General features: G+C 46.4%; 3 protein-coding genes across 3 annotated transcripts in view; all 3 read left to right on the forward strand.

Annotated features, from left to right (window-relative positions):
* PXN (paxillin) overlaps positions 1-4,478 on the forward strand; it is a 77,825-nt gene extending 73,347 nt beyond the window's left edge. The window contains exon 14 of the mRNA XM_033136429.1: positions 4,164-4,478. Coding sequence (XP_032992320.1) covers positions 4,164-4,192 — 29 coding nt within the window. The 3' untranslated portion in view covers positions 4,193-4,478. The remainder of the gene's footprint in view (positions 1-4,163) is intronic.
* On the forward strand, positions 585-6,756 carry RPLP0 (ribosomal protein lateral stalk subunit P0). Its single transcript, XM_033136437.1, has 8 exons — positions 585-665; positions 757-861; positions 2,557-2,732; positions 3,077-3,164; positions 3,940-4,086; positions 4,808-4,993; positions 5,384-5,524; positions 6,532-6,756. Exons 2-8 carry the CDS (start codon positions 808-810, stop codon positions 6,685-6,687), a joined length of 948 nt encoding a protein of 315 aa, XP_032992328.1. The 5' UTR covers positions 585-665; positions 757-807; the 3' UTR covers positions 6,688-6,756.
* Positions 6,757-8,186: 1,430 nt separating this feature from the next.
* GCN1 (GCN1 activator of EIF2AK4) overlaps positions 8,187-15,949 on the forward strand; it is a 60,979-nt gene continuing 53,216 nt past the window's right edge. The window contains exons 1-7 of the mRNA XM_033136120.1: positions 8,187-8,204; positions 11,503-11,605; positions 11,840-11,903; positions 13,308-13,439; positions 14,065-14,173; positions 15,424-15,522; positions 15,769-15,903. Of these exons, the coding sequence (XP_032992011.1) occupies positions 8,187-8,204; positions 11,503-11,605; positions 11,840-11,903; positions 13,308-13,439; positions 14,065-14,173; positions 15,424-15,522; positions 15,769-15,903 (660 nt within the window). The remainder of the gene's footprint in view (positions 8,205-11,502; positions 11,606-11,839; positions 11,904-13,307; positions 13,440-14,064; positions 14,174-15,423; positions 15,523-15,768; positions 15,904-15,949) is intronic.

The following is a 15,949-nucleotide window of genomic DNA, read 5'->3' on the forward strand; positions in this document are numbered from 1 at the left end:
TTGCTGCCCCTGATCTCTAAGCTGTCCCCCACCGCAAAGAGAGGTGCCTCCTCACACTGCCCCACAGGGGCCTGGGAAGCACCCCCTGGCCAGCCCCAGAGGCACCATTCACCTGCGGAGCTTGTAGCCAGGGCTGCTGCAACACACAACTGTGCAAGCCTTTGGGAGGCAGAGACGGCATCAGAGGAAGGGAGGGAAGGGAAGAAGGACAGAGGCCAGTGTTGCCCGCAGCACCCCTGACCATCATTCAAGGCACCCTAGGGTGCCACGGCACCCTACTTGAAAACCACTGGCCTATATATTTCTCTCTACATCTATGTGCGTTTCTGCCCCAGCAGGGGGAGCTTCCCTCTCTCAGCCTGCACAGCTACGAAAGCTTCCTCTCCCTTTTTCCCTTTAAAAGGCGGGAGGGGAAGTTTCTTGCTATTTGGAAGGATGGCTCTTTACGCCAATGAGAGCTGAGAATAGCTCTTCTCTTCTCTTCCCCCCCTCCCCATGCTCTTCCGCCGCTTCCTTTCGTCATCGATAGACCTGTCCAATCCGCAGCGAGAGGGAGGGGGAGGAGGAAACTTGCTCACCGCCGATTGGCCGCGGCGCTCGGGGAGGTTATAAAAGCGTGGGGCAGGGGCGGGGCTGGTTCTTTTGCTCCACGGAGGCCTCGTGAGGTATGTGTGTTGCTGGCGGCGGGCCGGGGAGGCCTTTGGGGCCTAGGTGGGGCCGGGCCTGACCGAAACCTCTTTTGTCTGTCCTCTGTAGAGAAACACCGGAGTCTTTAAACCGCTGCCGTGCGATCCTTGGGTCACCGCGATGCCCAGGGAAGACCGAGCCACGTGGAAGTCAAACTACTTCCTCAAGATCATCGTGAGTCCTTCTGGTAGCTTGGGCGAGGGGGAACAGGGTCGATATTATGATTTCTCCCGTTGGAAACCTTTTCTCTGTGGCAGAAGTGAAAAACAAGACAAAAAAATTGATGCCGGCGAGGGTTTCTCTGAGCATGTACAAAGTACCATTAGTTCCTAGCATCCATTAGATGCCTCATAAAATAAATCCTCTGGGCGCCGTGCAGAATAATAAAATAAGATTTAAGAAGAACACTGGCTCACTCTTAATATTTATCGCTTCATGGAATTTATCTCGTGCTTGATTTTTAAAACAGCAACAACCCTTAAAGCAGTTAGTGATAAGATATCGTCATCATCAATAGGTCTAACATAAAAAGAGCCTTGCTGGAGAAGGCCAATGTTCCATCTTAGTACAGCATCCAGTTCTCACAGTGGTCAAGCAGGTGCCTGCATGAAACGCGCAAACAGGATTTGAGCACAACAGCCCTTTTCCCTTGTGTAGTTTACAGCAACTGGTATTCAGAGGCATTGCTCCCTCAGACTCTGGAGGCAGAGCATAAGCACCCTACATTACACCTTGCAGGAATCGTGTAATTAATTCCAAGAGAGATGCCTACGATCATAAGTACATTGTATGATTTGCCCTGAAAGCTCTTGGGCACAGGAATTAAGTTGGGAAAGTAATAAGCACCAGGTAGAGAGCAGTTTTTGAAAAGTAATAGATTGTTGTAATCGCAAAGCAGTACAGTCTACTCTGGTGAAAGTAATCCTCTTTGTATATTCTGCAAAAAACCCTTCAAGTTTCAAAAGCAGCAGGAATAACAATACACAATTAAAAAACACTTCTGTATGTACAGGATGTTTTTCTATTTAAGTTGCGTGTAGAAGACCAAACCTGCTGGGTAAGACCAAAGGCCCATCTGTCCAAAATACTGTTTTCATAGTGGCCAACCAGATGCTAATGGGAAGCCTGCATGCAGGACACAAGCACAACTCTGCCCACTTGTTATTCTGAATGATACTGTCTCCATGATTAGTAGCCACTGATCGCCTTATTCTCCATGAATCTGTTTATTCCCCATTTAAAACAGCCAAAGTTGGTGGTCATCACCGAATCGCCTATCAAATTCTATGGGCTCACCACACCATACAGCTCTGTCCCTATGTTGCAGCATTGGCTCAAGTCTGGAATGTTGGAGTCTTAAGAATAGGGATATCTCAGTGCATACAGAATATTGTGGGATTGTAGCCAGACCCTTTCAGTGATGCATGGTTGGAGCAGGGCTCAGATTGTACTATCATATTGCAGTATCTGAGATCACAATATGAGAAGCAGGAATCTGATGGTCCCTCTGAGCATGTACAGTAAAGTGACCACAGTTGGCCCATAGATCATAATCAGCATAAATTTGTCTACAGGAATGGTGTAATAATGGGCAAGATAATGTATATGAAACACAACGCACAAAAATACTAAGTATTGTTATTGTTACTAATTATGCTATATGCAGGATTCTGTAAGTTTCCAAAGTGATGTGTATGTGTTAACTTGATTGTGTGCCACAGAGAAAGCCAGCACTTTCTGTTCGGAGTTAATTTTTTAATTTAAAAGTTAACCCCGGTTTGATATTTGGGATCTGCATCATTCTGTATGCAACCAGTTTGTCAGCCCGAAGTTTGAAAAGGTTTTCACAGATTTGCTTTCTTTCCGCAGCAACTCTTGGACGACTATCCAAAATGCTTCATTGTGGGAGCAGACAATGTCGGTTCCAAGCAGATGCAGCAAATCCGCATGTCCTTGCGTGGGAAGGCCGTGGTCCTGATGGGGAAGAACACCATGATGCGCAAGGCAATCCGGGGACATCTGGAAAACAACCCCGCTCTGGAAAAGTTAGTGATGCGCCGTTTCCTAGGCTCCTTTGCATTAGCAGTAAAAAAAAACACCACATTTTAAAAATAAGATTGAGCCAGTAAGTCCTTTGTTCAAAGTGTGCTTGAGCTGCAAATTCACTAGATGACCCTCTATCAGTCTCACAGCCAATCTCTGCAGTATAGGGATAATACTGCCCTACCTTAAAGGGTTGTTGCAAAGGTTATTGAGAGCATGTATGCAAAACATTTGTTAATTCTACAGCTGGATGTTATTGTTATCTGCCTATAATTTTTGTTTGTTTATAAAGAAACTGGGTTAGAAATTGGATGTTGCTAATAGAACATGCCTTGTTTCTCGTTAGGCTTCTGCCTCATATCCGTGGTAATGTGGGCTTCGTGTTCACCAAGGAGGATCTGACTGAAATCAGGGACATGTTGTTGGCCAACAAGGTAAGTGGTGACCACTTAGGAGGAGGAGAGTGGCTCTTTTCACCTAAATTGCCCCAACCTGGTGGTCTCCAGATGTTGTAGAGTACATCTGATATAACAACAACAATTTCTTTACCCCGGCCATCTGGATGGGTTTGCCCAGCCACACTGGGCGGCTGCCAACCAAATAATAAAAATACATTAAACATCGGCCATTAAAAACTTCCCTAAACAGGGTTGCCTTCAGATGTCTTCTAAAAGTTGGATAGTTGTTTATTTCCCTGACATCTGATGGGTGGGCGCCACCACTGAGAAGACCCTCTGCCTGGTTCCTTGTAACCTCACTTCTCGCAGTGCCAGAACCACCAGAAGGCCCTCGGAGCTGGACCTCGGCGATAAGTAAATAATAAGAGCTTGCTGGATTAGGCTCCCATATAGTTCAGTATCCTGTTCTTACAGTTGCCAACCAGATGCTCCAGTGGGAAGCCTGCAAGTGGGACTTGAGTGCAAGGATACTCCTCTCCTGTGGTTTCCAGCAACTGGAATTCAGAAGCTTACTGCCTCCAGTAGTGGAAGAACAGAAGCCCCTGTGGCTAATAGCCAGTAATAGCTTTCTCCATTAATTTGTTAAGTTGTCTTTAAAAGCCACCCACGTTGGTGACCATCACTGCCTCCTGTCTGAGCAAATTTCCAGTTAACTGCACCTCTTTGAAAAAGTACTGTATTTGCTTTCTTCGCTCCTGAATCCTCCCAACATTCAGTGCCAAGGATGACTTGGGGTTTGTTTCTCCCTCAGGTACCAGCTGCTGCTCGTGCAGGTGCCATTGCTCCCTGTGAGGTCACTGTGCCAGCTCAAAACACTGGCCTTGGCCCTGAGAAGACCTCCTTTTTCCAGGCTTTGGGCATCACCACCAAGATCTCCAGAGGCACCATTGAAATTCTGGTGAGTTCTTAGTGGCTGTCTATGGTGATTGTGCTTATACTTTTATTATTCCTTTTTAAAAAAGTTATCTACCCTAGGTTTTCATGAGAAGAGGGGCAAGTTATAAGGGGTGGCAGGACAAGGAGCAATAATAGTAATGTATACTCCCAAGGCTGGAAGGATAAACACCCACCATTTGGTGGTCTGAAGATCTCACTGAATTTTCTACGCTTGAACGTGTATCTTAACCATTGTCAATCTTGTTTGGCTTGTAGGGCAGCTTATATTAATAAATTGTCTTAAGTGTGTGCAGGGGGTTATTGTTTTGTTTGTAATTATGTGATATATTTTTGTGTTTCTGTATTGTAAACCACCCTGTGTTCCTTGAATGAAGGGCAATATGTAAGCCAGGAATGATTGATTGTTTTTCTTGTTAACATGAGCTGATTATGTTCCTTTCCTTTTGTTAATTTTTTCAAAATATAAATGGTGTGTGTGAATGATGCTCACTTTCTGGAAAAGTACTTGACATGACTCACTGTTTGAAATGAATGAAGCAGAGGGGCCAAGAGGGACTTGGCCTTAGCCAGCCTGGCAGGAGAGCGTGTTGCTTTCACCTTTCACCACTTCTGATTCAACTGGACTAAACATACATCACCTTGCTGAGATGCTGTACAATTCTTGTTCTTTTAAAGAAATTGCTGTTGAATTTGCTGATTTTTCTCCCCCTCCTGTTTCTCAGAGTGATGTGCAGTTGATTAAGACCGGAGACAAAGTGGGTGCCAGCGAAGCCACATTGCTGAACATGTTGAACATCTCCCCCTTCTCCTTTGGGCTCGTCATCCAGCAGGTGTTTGATAATGGCAGCATTTACAGCCCTGAAGTCCTGGACATCACTGAAGAGACTCTGCATGGGCGCTTCTTGGAAGTAAGTGATGCCTCTTTTGATTTGCATGGACAAATGGTCTGCCTTGCTTGGTGTGGTCTGATTCAGTGGCAGGCAGCTTTGTTGTGCCTGAAGTGGGCCATCCTATACCCATTAACCTAGGAGTAAGCCCCACTGAATTTGATAGGACTTACTTCTGAAAAGGCATGTATAGGATTGTGCTGTGAGTGTTCCAGAAGTAGCTCCGAAAATTGCTTCCTTTGTATGGGTGTGTACCTAGCTTGAAGTCACGAGACTACAGTTGGGGAGTAAAAACGCCTGAAGTTGTTCATTTTGCATCGTGAATTTGGGAGAGTAAAGGGAGCACCTAAAGCATATTGGAATTACCATGGGGTGAACAGGAGTAAAGATGTGCACTTTTTCTCCTACCAGGGTGTTCGCAATGTTGCCAGTGTTTGCCTGCAAATTGGCTACCCGACAGTTGCCTCTGTGCCCCACTCCATCATCAATGGGTACAAACGAGTCCTGGCTGTGGCTGTAGAGACTGATTACTCTTTCCCATTAGCTGACAAGGTAAGGATGGTGATATGTTGAACTGGATGATGAGTGCATAATGTTGAATTGGCAAGAATGATTCCAGTGGCTACAGCTTTCCTTTTTGTATGTGTGCATATATTATTTGAATTTTACATATAAGCGTAATGGAGAGCAAGCTAACATAGCATGCATCAAGGCACAACTTCGAAACCTTACCTAACACCCAAGCACATCAGGTGCTCTGCTACAATTATATTGTTCGTTTTGAAATTATTAGGTATACTGTAGTAATATGTCTGCGAACCTCGAAATCCTTGAATTTTCCGTTGTCAGTGTAACACCAGACAGCTTAAGACTCTGAAATTCACAGGTGTGGAAGTTGTATTATTGCTTTCCCTCCAAAAAAAGAAATCACATTTTTCACACTAAACCTTATGTGTGAACTGCAACTTGATCTGGTTTCTTGTGATTGTACTGTAGTCTTTGAGGCAGGTTTTGCATAAAGTTTGGAGAAGCCCATGGGGAAATTCTACCACAAGTTAATCAGTCACTCTTTGGTTCCTCCAAACCTCCCCTCCCCACCCCAGCTGTTTTAGGCACTAAAATCCCATTAGCCCCAGCAAGCATGGGTTAGGGATGATAGAAGTTGTAGTTCAGACTCACCTGGAGGGCCAATAGTTCCCCACACCTTCAAACATGATCCAACGTAAACAGGGAGATTGTTTAGAGGGAGAGCTTGTCTGTTTCTTGAAACCGGGGGTGGGGAATCCTTTTCACCTCTAGGGCTATATTTGCTTCTGGTGGTGGTGTGCATAGTAATGGTGGACAGGACAAGGGGCAAAAGTGGGTGGAGCAACAAATGCAAATTTTACCTTCCTTTGCAGTACATTAGTTTCTGCACACACTTGCACACCCCTCTCCATCCAGGCAAACATGATCCCGAGTTCAAGTGACACATTCCTGCCCGCATAAACCATTCAAGGCACAAAGGGCCAATTGGGGATGTATGAAGCTTACTTTGCTTTTTTTTAATTTCTCCGTAGGTAAAGGCCTTCCTGGCTGACCCATCTGCTTTTGTGACTGCTGCCCCTGTGGCAGTTGAGGCTGCAGCTCCCGCTGCAGCAGCCCCAGCCAAGGTGGAAGCCAAGGAGGAGTCTGAAGAGTCTGACGAGGACATGGGATTCGGTCTCTTCGACTAACTTTCAGAGTTTTGTTGCCAATCAGTTGGAGCAGAATGAAACAATAAAATAAAAGTACTTCTCTACACACCCATGTCGCATCATCGTTCTTGGCTAGTCCTCTGCCAGGGGGAAGCATCAACTTCTCTCCTTCAGTGGTTATGGCCCTCCACCTGTTATAAAGGCAGGGCTATGCAACTAAATGCATGTCTGGTCCAGTCAGTGACCTCCCCCTTCCACAATTCAGGGGACCTCCTTCCACAATTCTAGCCCTCCCTGATCTGAAGCAACAAGGGTTTCAGAATTTTTCCCCAGCTAAGGAAACTTGGAACGATTTGCCTCTTACTCCCTTGAGCAGAAAACTAAGGGAGGGATGTGTAAATTGGAGATGAGGAACCTTTGGACTGCTAGATGTTGCTGGAATGGGGTGAAGCCGCTGCATTGCTCATTATTTTCCCCACGGTGAACTAAAACTGCATTCAGTAAACTAAAAAAGATAGGACATAATAAGCAATGGCCAACTCCTGGGTAATATCCTATATGTATGTATGTATGTATGTACATACATAAGTATTTTCACGCTGCTTTTCCGGACAAGTCCAGCCTATCTTAGGGGCTGTGAGGATAAAATGAGGGAAAGAGAACCATATATACTACATTTAGTTTCATTCAGGAAAAAGGTTGGGGTATATTGTGAGTGAGTGAAGAATATGACAACCACTGTGGGGAAATGGCTGTTTGCTCTGAATCTGCAGGGTTTTTATCACATCCCTACCTACCTAGTAGGGATAGGCTTGTGGGAAGTAGGGATACTCCCTAGTAATTATTATGAGAGATGTAGCTGACGTCTGTTGAAACATAAGCAGTCTTGTGCTGCCAATTTGTGAAAGCCTATGTAGATAGTAATCCTAGTTTTTTCTCCATCCTTCCTGGGCTTGCTTTTTCTCCTCCCTCCCATTCTCTTTTCCTTTTGTGCTGTCTCTCAGGCCCTGCCCTCCAGTGTCAAATCATCTTCCTGATAAGCCACTTTGGAAACTTTGTTTTTATGCCTGGGGAGTGGCACAGTTTGCCCCCTATTACTAATAAACAGTTGTCCACAGAAGCTTACATAGTACTATAATGAAAATACAAAAAAAATACCAAGAACAAACTTAGTTGGACTCTTAAGGTGCTACTGGAAGGAATTTTTTTATTTTTTGTTTTGACTGGCAGACCAACACGGCTACCTACCAGTAACTAGTACTATAATGAATTTTTCGTCTTTAATGAGTTGACAAGATAGGAATTAACGGGGGCAATTTAGGTAATTTGGAGTGGTGGCTGCTTGTAGGCCGCAGCCTTACTAGCTTAGCCACCACAGAAGGCGTGATAAAAGGAGGAGGAGCCTTAGCTTACGTCAGCCTGCCTCGCCTCTCCCCTCCGTCTTTTAACAGCTCAGCAGGGAACTTCGTGACGCCATCAGGCTGCGCCCAAGCTCCGCGGAAGTGAGGAAGAAGTATTTCCGGGTTGGAGCCGGCGCTATGGCGGCTGACACGCAGGTGGGTGCTGCTTGAGGCGAGGCGAGGGGCGGTGCGAGGAGGCGAGAGGAATGGAAGAGAGCCACGGGAAGGCGAGGGTGGAAGGCAGCGGCTCTCCCCTCTCTGGCCGCGGGGTCGCGTCTTCCCTTTCTCGGCCCTGCTGCGGAGCTCCACGGGCAGGGCTGGGGGAGGGGGAGGTCAGTAGTTGGACTCCAGCTTGTCTATTGGCTGTCAGAGGGGGAGAAACAGGTGCCAAGGAAGACAGGAAGCGGCCTTATACCACGCCAGACGCCACCGAGCAAGAGCCCTTCTGCTAAAAATAAAGCAAGATTCCAGTCCTCAGGATTCTGGAGAAAGTCCTCGTTTTAATATGAGCCTGCCTCATGCTTAACCAGACCAGTGTTTTTCAACCTTTTTTGGGCAAGGGCACACTTGTTTTATGAAAAAAATCACGAGGCACACCACTATTAGAAAATGTTAAAAAAATTAACTCTGTGCCTATATTGACTATATATAAAGTAATTCTCTTGAATAGGAATCAAATAAACACAATTTTTCCCACGGCACACCAGGCAACATCTCGCGGCACACTAGTGTGCTGCGGAACAGTGGTTGAAAAACACTGAACCAGACTGTTTGTCCATCTAGCTCAGTGTTGTTAGCTCAGCGGCGCTCCAGGTTTTCAGACAGTGACTCTCTTCCAAGCCCTGCCAGAGATTGAACCTGGTACCCTTTGCATGCAAACTAGGTTCTCAGTTGTTGAGCAAGTACTGCTCCCCAGGAACATAGGAAGCTGCCTTATACTAATGGCTCTTCCAAACTTCCTTTTGTGCCTTGCGTATAGTCACAGATCTGGGATTTCCAGGTCCGTTTCGGAGCAGGTTTTCCCCCTTTCCCCACTGTTTTCCCTGGGGAAACCTGCGTTTTACCACTGAGTTGGAACAAATAGCAATTGGGTTTCCCTGCATATTCAGCGATAAAACATGGGTTTTCCTGGCATGGCAGTGAAACAAACAAAAAATGCACCACTGCTTAGACATGGACCTGGAAATCCCAGACCTGTGCCCAGAAAACATGGAACGAAAAGGAGTGTGGTTGAACCCTCAGACCATTGGTCCATATAGCTCAATATTGTCTGCGCAGAATGGGTTTCAGACAGAAGACATTCCCAGACATACTTAGGGATGCCAGGGATTTTACTGCCCCTGCATCCGTTTCTTACCTGCCCTTCATCACCTTCACCATAAGATCTCAGGGTTACAGTAATTTTAAAATGTAGCGTTGAAAATAGTTCAAAACAAATTGACATAGCTGTCAACCTTCCTTTTTCTTGCATTGGGAAATGGCCATAGCTGTCAACCTTCCATTTTTTTGCAGTGGGAAACGGCGCTGGAATAAGGGAACTTCCTGCAAAAAAAGGGAAAGTTGACGGCTATGCAAATTGAGCTTGGGAGCTGCTGCATGCAAAAAAAAAAAAAAAATGCTGTGTAGCTGAGCCACAGTTTCTAGTTCTCATAGTTCTGAATTAAAGACTGGACTTAAATAGAAGCATAGGAAGCTGCCTTACAATGAATCAAATCATTGGTCCATCTAGCACAGCGTTGTCTGTCTGCAATCACTGGCAGTAGCTCTCCTGGGTTTTAGACAGGGAGTCTCCACGCCCTACCTGGAGATGCTGGAAATTTAACCTGGAGCCTTCTGCATATAAAGTACATGCATCACCACTGAGCCACATCCTTTACCACTAGTTCACTATTTTCAGGCTAGCAGCAGTTCTCCAATTGTCAGTCTCTTATTTGACAATGGGCATAGCTTAGTGGCACAGCACTTGCTTTCCATGCAGAAGATACCAAGTTCAGTCCTAGGTAAAACTCTCATTGGAGGTTCTGAATAGCCTCTGCAGGGTAGCCAACATGTTGCCTTTGAGGTGGTGGTGTAGTACTCCAACTCCCATAGTTCCTGAGCATGGATCATACTGGCTGGGGCTGATGAGAGTTGGAGTCCAACAGCATCTGGAGGGACTACCCTCAACACCACAGAGTTAGATGAATCGAAGAACTTATGTGGTGATAATGTGACAAACCTGTTGGGTACCTTTGTGTCTTCTGCTAAGTGTAGTTCCTCTTGGAGTGAATGAAATTTGAGAAAACATAAAAACTTTTCTAACGTAACCACTGCAATACACTGCATTGCGACTTTCCTGCTGGGTTGCTAGGGAAACCAGACCTACAGGTAGAGCTACAGGAGAATAGAAGCAGATGGAACTGGGAACATTCAGTGGACAGACTCTGCCAGAAATAGACTGGATTCAAATACCTCCTCTGTACTGAATAGGTGGCTTTGAGCAAGCTGCTTGGAGTCAGCCTGGTCAAGCTGATAGAGTTCTTAAGGATAAAATGGGATAAAACACAGGAAAGAGCTTTGTTCCATGACAGGCTATTGGTCTACTCAGCTCGGCATTGTCTTCACTAGCTGGCAGTGGCTCTCCAGGATTTTAGATAGAAGTCCTTCCCAGCACTGCCTGGAATTGCCTGTGATTGAACCTGGGACCTTCTGCATGCAAAACAGATGCTTTGCCACTGATTTTCCAGCCCTTCCTTCAACACACACGAGCATAGGAAGATGCCTTATATTGAGTCAGACTACTGATCCATCTAGTTCAGTATAATGTCTATGCTGAGGGTTTCATATAGCAGTCTTTTCCATCTTTGTCTGGAGATGCCAGATATTGAACTTGTGACCTTCTGCATACAATGCACATACTCTGCTTTCTGACGTACAGCCACCCCCTCATCCATCTCTGCCATGGCTTGTTTTCCTGACCAAGGGTGTTATGTAAGGAGGAGTAGCTATCCAAGGGTCTTGTTCATTTTTTAAAATTAAATTCTGCTCTCTTTTTCCTGATAGCCTCCCACTAGATGCTGGCTCACTAGGAGGCAGACCCAGGGCATACCTTTCTCAAAATTTGATACTCTGTTAAGACCTTTCCCTTGATTCTCATTTGAGTCTTTCTCCCTTGTTTTCTTTGCCTGGTGTGTGTGTGTGTGTGTGTGTACTACAAATAAATAATGAGTAGTAAGGAATCCAGTCAAAAACACTTTCAGGTGAAACTGGCAACTTGATCTGATGCATGTTAAGCTTGCAAGCTGATGCAAACCTACCTGAGAGTAAGTCCCAGTGAACATTTCTCAAGAAGAAAAACACATAGGATCAGGGTCTTATTTCAACCAAGGAGCTCTAATGTAGATGTACCTTGGACTAAACTGGAGAGGACTAAACTGGAAACCCTTCTCTCCTTCCACCCCGATTGGCCGTTTAGGTTTCCGAAGCACTGAAGAGATTTGCAGTGAAAGTGACCACATCCAGTGTGAAGGAACGAAGAGACATCCTCAATGAACTTGCAAGATGCATCACTGGGAAAGGTATTCACATCGCGCCACAGAAAGGCTCAGTCCCTAGAAACCTCGGCCAAATTGGTCTCATCTGGCCCCTTCATTGCAAACTTAGAGGCAAATTTTTTTTTTGTCGTTTCATATCCATCTCTTGCTAAAGAATATGAAACAAAGTCCTGCAATCTGAAGATTCTCAGGGCAGCACACATTTTATAAAATGCACACATCAATACAAAGATCATTAAACTCTCTACCTTGTTTCAGATCTTCCAGAAGGTGCCGTGAAGGGCCTCTGCAAGCTGTTCTGCCTCACCCTGCATCGATACAGGTATAAGTGTGAGGTTGGAGTGTCAGAAGATATTCAGAAAAGACTAACCAAAATAAGGGCTTGTAACAGCTGCTCCCTGAGAAAAAGTTAACAACGTTTGGGGACATGTGGGAGGTGTTCTCCCCCCCCCCTCTGTGATAGCTGTTTATTGGCTTTTCTGTTTGATTCGTGTAAATCAAAGCTGAGAAACTTTTAATTTTAATCCTGAGGGCCACATTCTCTTTGGGGCAGCCTTCCAGGGGGCTGCATGCCGTATCTGGTGTCATGGACTGGCTGGATGCAGGGAAGTAGTAGGAGGCACCAGATGGGAAGAAAACTCAAGAGCCCGAGGATTGGTGGTTGGGCAGCAATGAGTGATCAGAGGGAGAAGACTGGGAAGAGAAGGTGTCGGAAGCTGAAGCAGTAACTGGGTTTAGTGAGCAGAAAGAGGCTGCGGCAGAGAGCAGTCCAGAAGTGGAGGCTGGAGAGGAGGGGGCCAAGAGGCAGAGATCAGGCAGGCTGCTGAATAAGCCAGGGGGTATTCCCCTCCTGCTGCAACCAGCTCCCTTCCCCCTTGGTCACCCAGAACCAGAAGAGGTATGAAGAAGGTGGAGCAAAGGCAGACAATGTGGAGAAGACTCAGGGTGCTTTGGAATAACCTGGGGAAGGAGGAATTTCAGGGAGCCGTGGGAAGGTGGGGACCTCACAACTGCCTCATTGAGGCAAGACCTACTGGGAAGAGTTGCTGTGCTCACTAGGCCTGAGCTGTTTTGTTTCTTTGAATAAAGAATTAACTTCCCTGACACCTTATTCCTGACCTGCTCCCGACTCCTGCCTCGACAGGTGGGCAGAGCAGCAAATGTGAATTTTACATTTGTACAGTACGTACATACACTTACTTGCATGCACCCTGCTCCAGCCTCCATCCAGGCAAGCAAGAGGCATTATCAGAATTCCAGGGCATATTCCAAAGCACAGGCAAAAACACCCAAGGAAAGCAAAACAGAGCTGGTTTGAGAGGTGTGGTCTGGGAAGGGTATGGGGCCTGTTAAAAATCTCAAGGGCCAGATAGAGAGGCTGGTGGGGGTGCACATTTGACCCCAATGTCGGAAGTTCTTCATCCCTGGTGTAAACATTTGCCATGCTCAGTGAAATAATTATTTTTAAAAGACTGCCTTATAACAATCCAGTAGTCGTCATTCTTTACCTAATTGAAAAATTGTGTTACATGTCTTTCCATTTCAAAGAGACATTGATGTTGAGGTCTGATAATATGCAGATTTCTTTAAATTAACTTAATAGGTTAATCAGTTGAAACATAGCTTGCTAATAATGTAGGCTGGTAGGAAGGTGCTTACAACTAGAACCTTAAGGATAATCAGCTGATTATTTCTGAAACCCTCCAATTTCCCCCCCCCCCATCAGAGATGCAGCCTCCCACAGAGCCCTCCAGGCAGCGCTTCAGCAGCTTGCAGAATGTCAGCCAGAAGCAACTGCCAAGAACCTTCTGCAGTCCCTGCAATCTTCAGGGATCAGCAGCAAGTCTGGAGGACCCAGGTGAGAGTCGGAATTCAGTGCCATGGCACCTTTGGGAACCATTTCTTGAAAAGGTGGCTGTCTGCTTCCCAGGGCCCCTCCAGACACCCTCTTTATTGTGCATTTGTGACTATTTGCATTTGTAACAGTGCTGGGGCAGCTATATGTGATTCCTGCTTTCTGTGCTGTTTGCTCCTGCAAAAGCTTTAGGGTAAGCATGCTTCTTCATTTCCGATCACCGCATGCGTTGTAGCTTTCTGCTGAAACCCTGTAACTTCTTATATCACAGATATTACAGGTTGGGAGTTTTTTGGCTCAGCTTTTGTTGCACTCAGGAGAGCAATAATATACAGGGGTACCTCTGGTTACGTACTTAATTCGTTCCGGAGGTCCGTTCTTAACCTGAAATCGTTCTTAACCTGAAGACCACTTTAGCTAATGGGGCCTCCCGCTGCCGCTACGCTGCCACTGCCCAATTTCTGTTCTCATCCTGAAGCAAAGTTCTTAACCTGAGGTACTATTTCTGGGTTAACGGAATCTATAACCTGAAGCATCTGTAACCTGAGGTGCCACTGTAACTGTTAACATTATTGACTGTTTTTCCTGGAGTTGAGGCCTCATTTCCTTCTTGCTCTTTCTGTGGCAGTAAAAGCAGTGGCTCTGCGGCCTTGCAGGCCCTCTCCTGGACTTGCCTGCTCGTTCGCATCGTGTTCCCCACACATGAGAAGAGACAGGGAGAAACCTGGGAGAAACTAGTAAGAAACCTTGACCTCCACTTTTTGATAATGCATCGTATACGTGTATATTGCAAAGCAATTAAAATAAAAAATTTGAAAGCAAAAATGAAAAAAATTACCCGCACCCTCTGCATGAGATGAAGTCTGCATCTGAATCAGACATATACAGAATGAAGCAAAATGGCACGGGTGGCACGGTGGTCTAAACCACTGAGCCTCTTGGGCTTGCCGATCAGAAGGTTGGCGGTTTGAATCCCTGCAATGGAGTGAGCTCCCGTTGCTCTGTCCCAGCTCCTGCCAAACTAGCAGTTTGAAAGCATGCCAGTGCAAGTAGATAAATAGGAACAGTACTGCTGCAGCAGGAAGGTAAACAGTGTTTCTGTGCGCTCTGATTTCCGTCACGGTGTCCCATTGTGCCAGAAGCAGTTTAGTCCTGCTGTTCACATGACCCGGAAAGCTGTCTGTGGACAAACATTGACTCCCTCAGCCTGAAAGCCAGATGAGCGCCGCAATCCCATAGTTGCCTTTGACTGGACTTAACCCTCCGGGGGTCCTTTACCTTTTCCTTTACAGAATGAAGCTATGCCAGTCAACCATAAAGGGGTCCTTTCGTTCTGCACTTTGTGCCATTCTAGGTTTATTGGTGTTGTCAGGGAACCGCCCTCGGCAGGGCGGGGGGTCTTGTCGATGTACCGAGAGCCCAGACACCTCCTCAGTAGTGAGACCTCCTCAAGCGGAAAGAGTGGCACCTCCTCCAGTGGGGAGGGGCGGGCTGGAAACAGCCAGGCGAGACAAGGGCTTGGAGATGCTGCTGAGAGCTCCAACACGCCTCATGAGTTTGGCTCTGAGGGGAGCACGGCACTTCCGTTGCCCTAGTTGCGCAGAGGGGTCAAAAGGAGACAGGGGAGGCGGCGCTTTGGGGTGCCAAAATTCTTACGTTGGGGTCACAGCCGGAAACCGGCACTTCCAGATTCTGCGAGCGACTAGGACGGTCATGTTTTCACGTTCTCTGCACTGTAAATAGTCTGCACCAATAAACTGTTAAAAGACAGTTGAGACTCATGCCTGATTACTCGTGAGCAACCCTAACGCAGACCTGACAGGTGTGTTTGTCAACAAGTGCAAATTTCTATACTTTTTCATGCCAGTTCGTCGAAGAGACCCCGTCCATACTTTTCCAGTGCATAGTTACATTGGAGTTCAGCAACATCTGGAGGACCAAAGGTTCCCCATCATTTATACTGGTCCGTTCTCTCCTTTTTAAACAGGTGGAAGTTCAGTGTCTGCTGCTGTTGGAGGTTCTGGGTGGCTCTCGCAAGCCGGTGGTGGATGGAGCTGTGAAGAAACTGAACAGGCTGTGGAAAGAGGTGCCGTATACATCTTCTGAGAGCATCACACAGATTCTGATTAGTTAGGTCATGGGTGGGCCAGCATGGAACTCTCCCGATCATTGTTGGACTGCAACTCCCATCAGCCACAGCTAGCATATCCAGTAGTTGGCGATTGTGGGAGTTGTAGTCCAACAGCATATGGAGAACCCCGTGTTCACTACCCCCAATTTGAGCTCCTTGAATTAGCTTCTTGGTTGTGCTGATTTGATGTCTTCTCCTCAGAACCCTGGGCTGGTGGATCAATACCTCTCCGTTATTCTCAGCCTCGAAGCCAGCCAGGGCCACGCAGGCATGTTGGGGCTGCTGGTGCAGTTCTGCACCAATCAGAAAGAATTTGACGTCATTAACCGATACAAGGCAAGTACCCCAGGGCAGCCTTGGAGAAAGATGTGACTTGTTAGCA

This window comes from Lacerta agilis, chromosome 17 (genome assembly GCF_009819535.1).
Source record: "Lacerta agilis isolate rLacAgi1 chromosome 17, rLacAgi1.pri, whole genome shotgun sequence".
In the NCBI taxonomy this organism is placed as follows: domain Eukaryota; kingdom Metazoa; phylum Chordata; class Lepidosauria; order Squamata; family Lacertidae; genus Lacerta; species Lacerta agilis.

What these genes read in the sequence shown, in the direction of transcription:
- RPLP0 (XM_033136437.1), top strand. Translation starts at nt 808, where the DNA reads ATGCCCAGGGAAGACCGAGCCACGTGGAAGTCAAACTACTTCCTCAAG. An exon ending in ACTACTTCCTCAAGATCATC is followed by an intron (nt 862 to 2,556) that starts GTGAGTCCTTCT and finishes TTCTTTCCGCAG; the next exon opens with CAACTCTTGGACGACTATCC. An exon ending in ACATGTTGTTGGCCAACAAG is followed by an intron (nt 3,165 to 3,939) that starts GTAAGTGGTGAC and finishes TTTCTCCCTCAG; the next exon opens with GTACCAGCTGCTGCTCGTGC.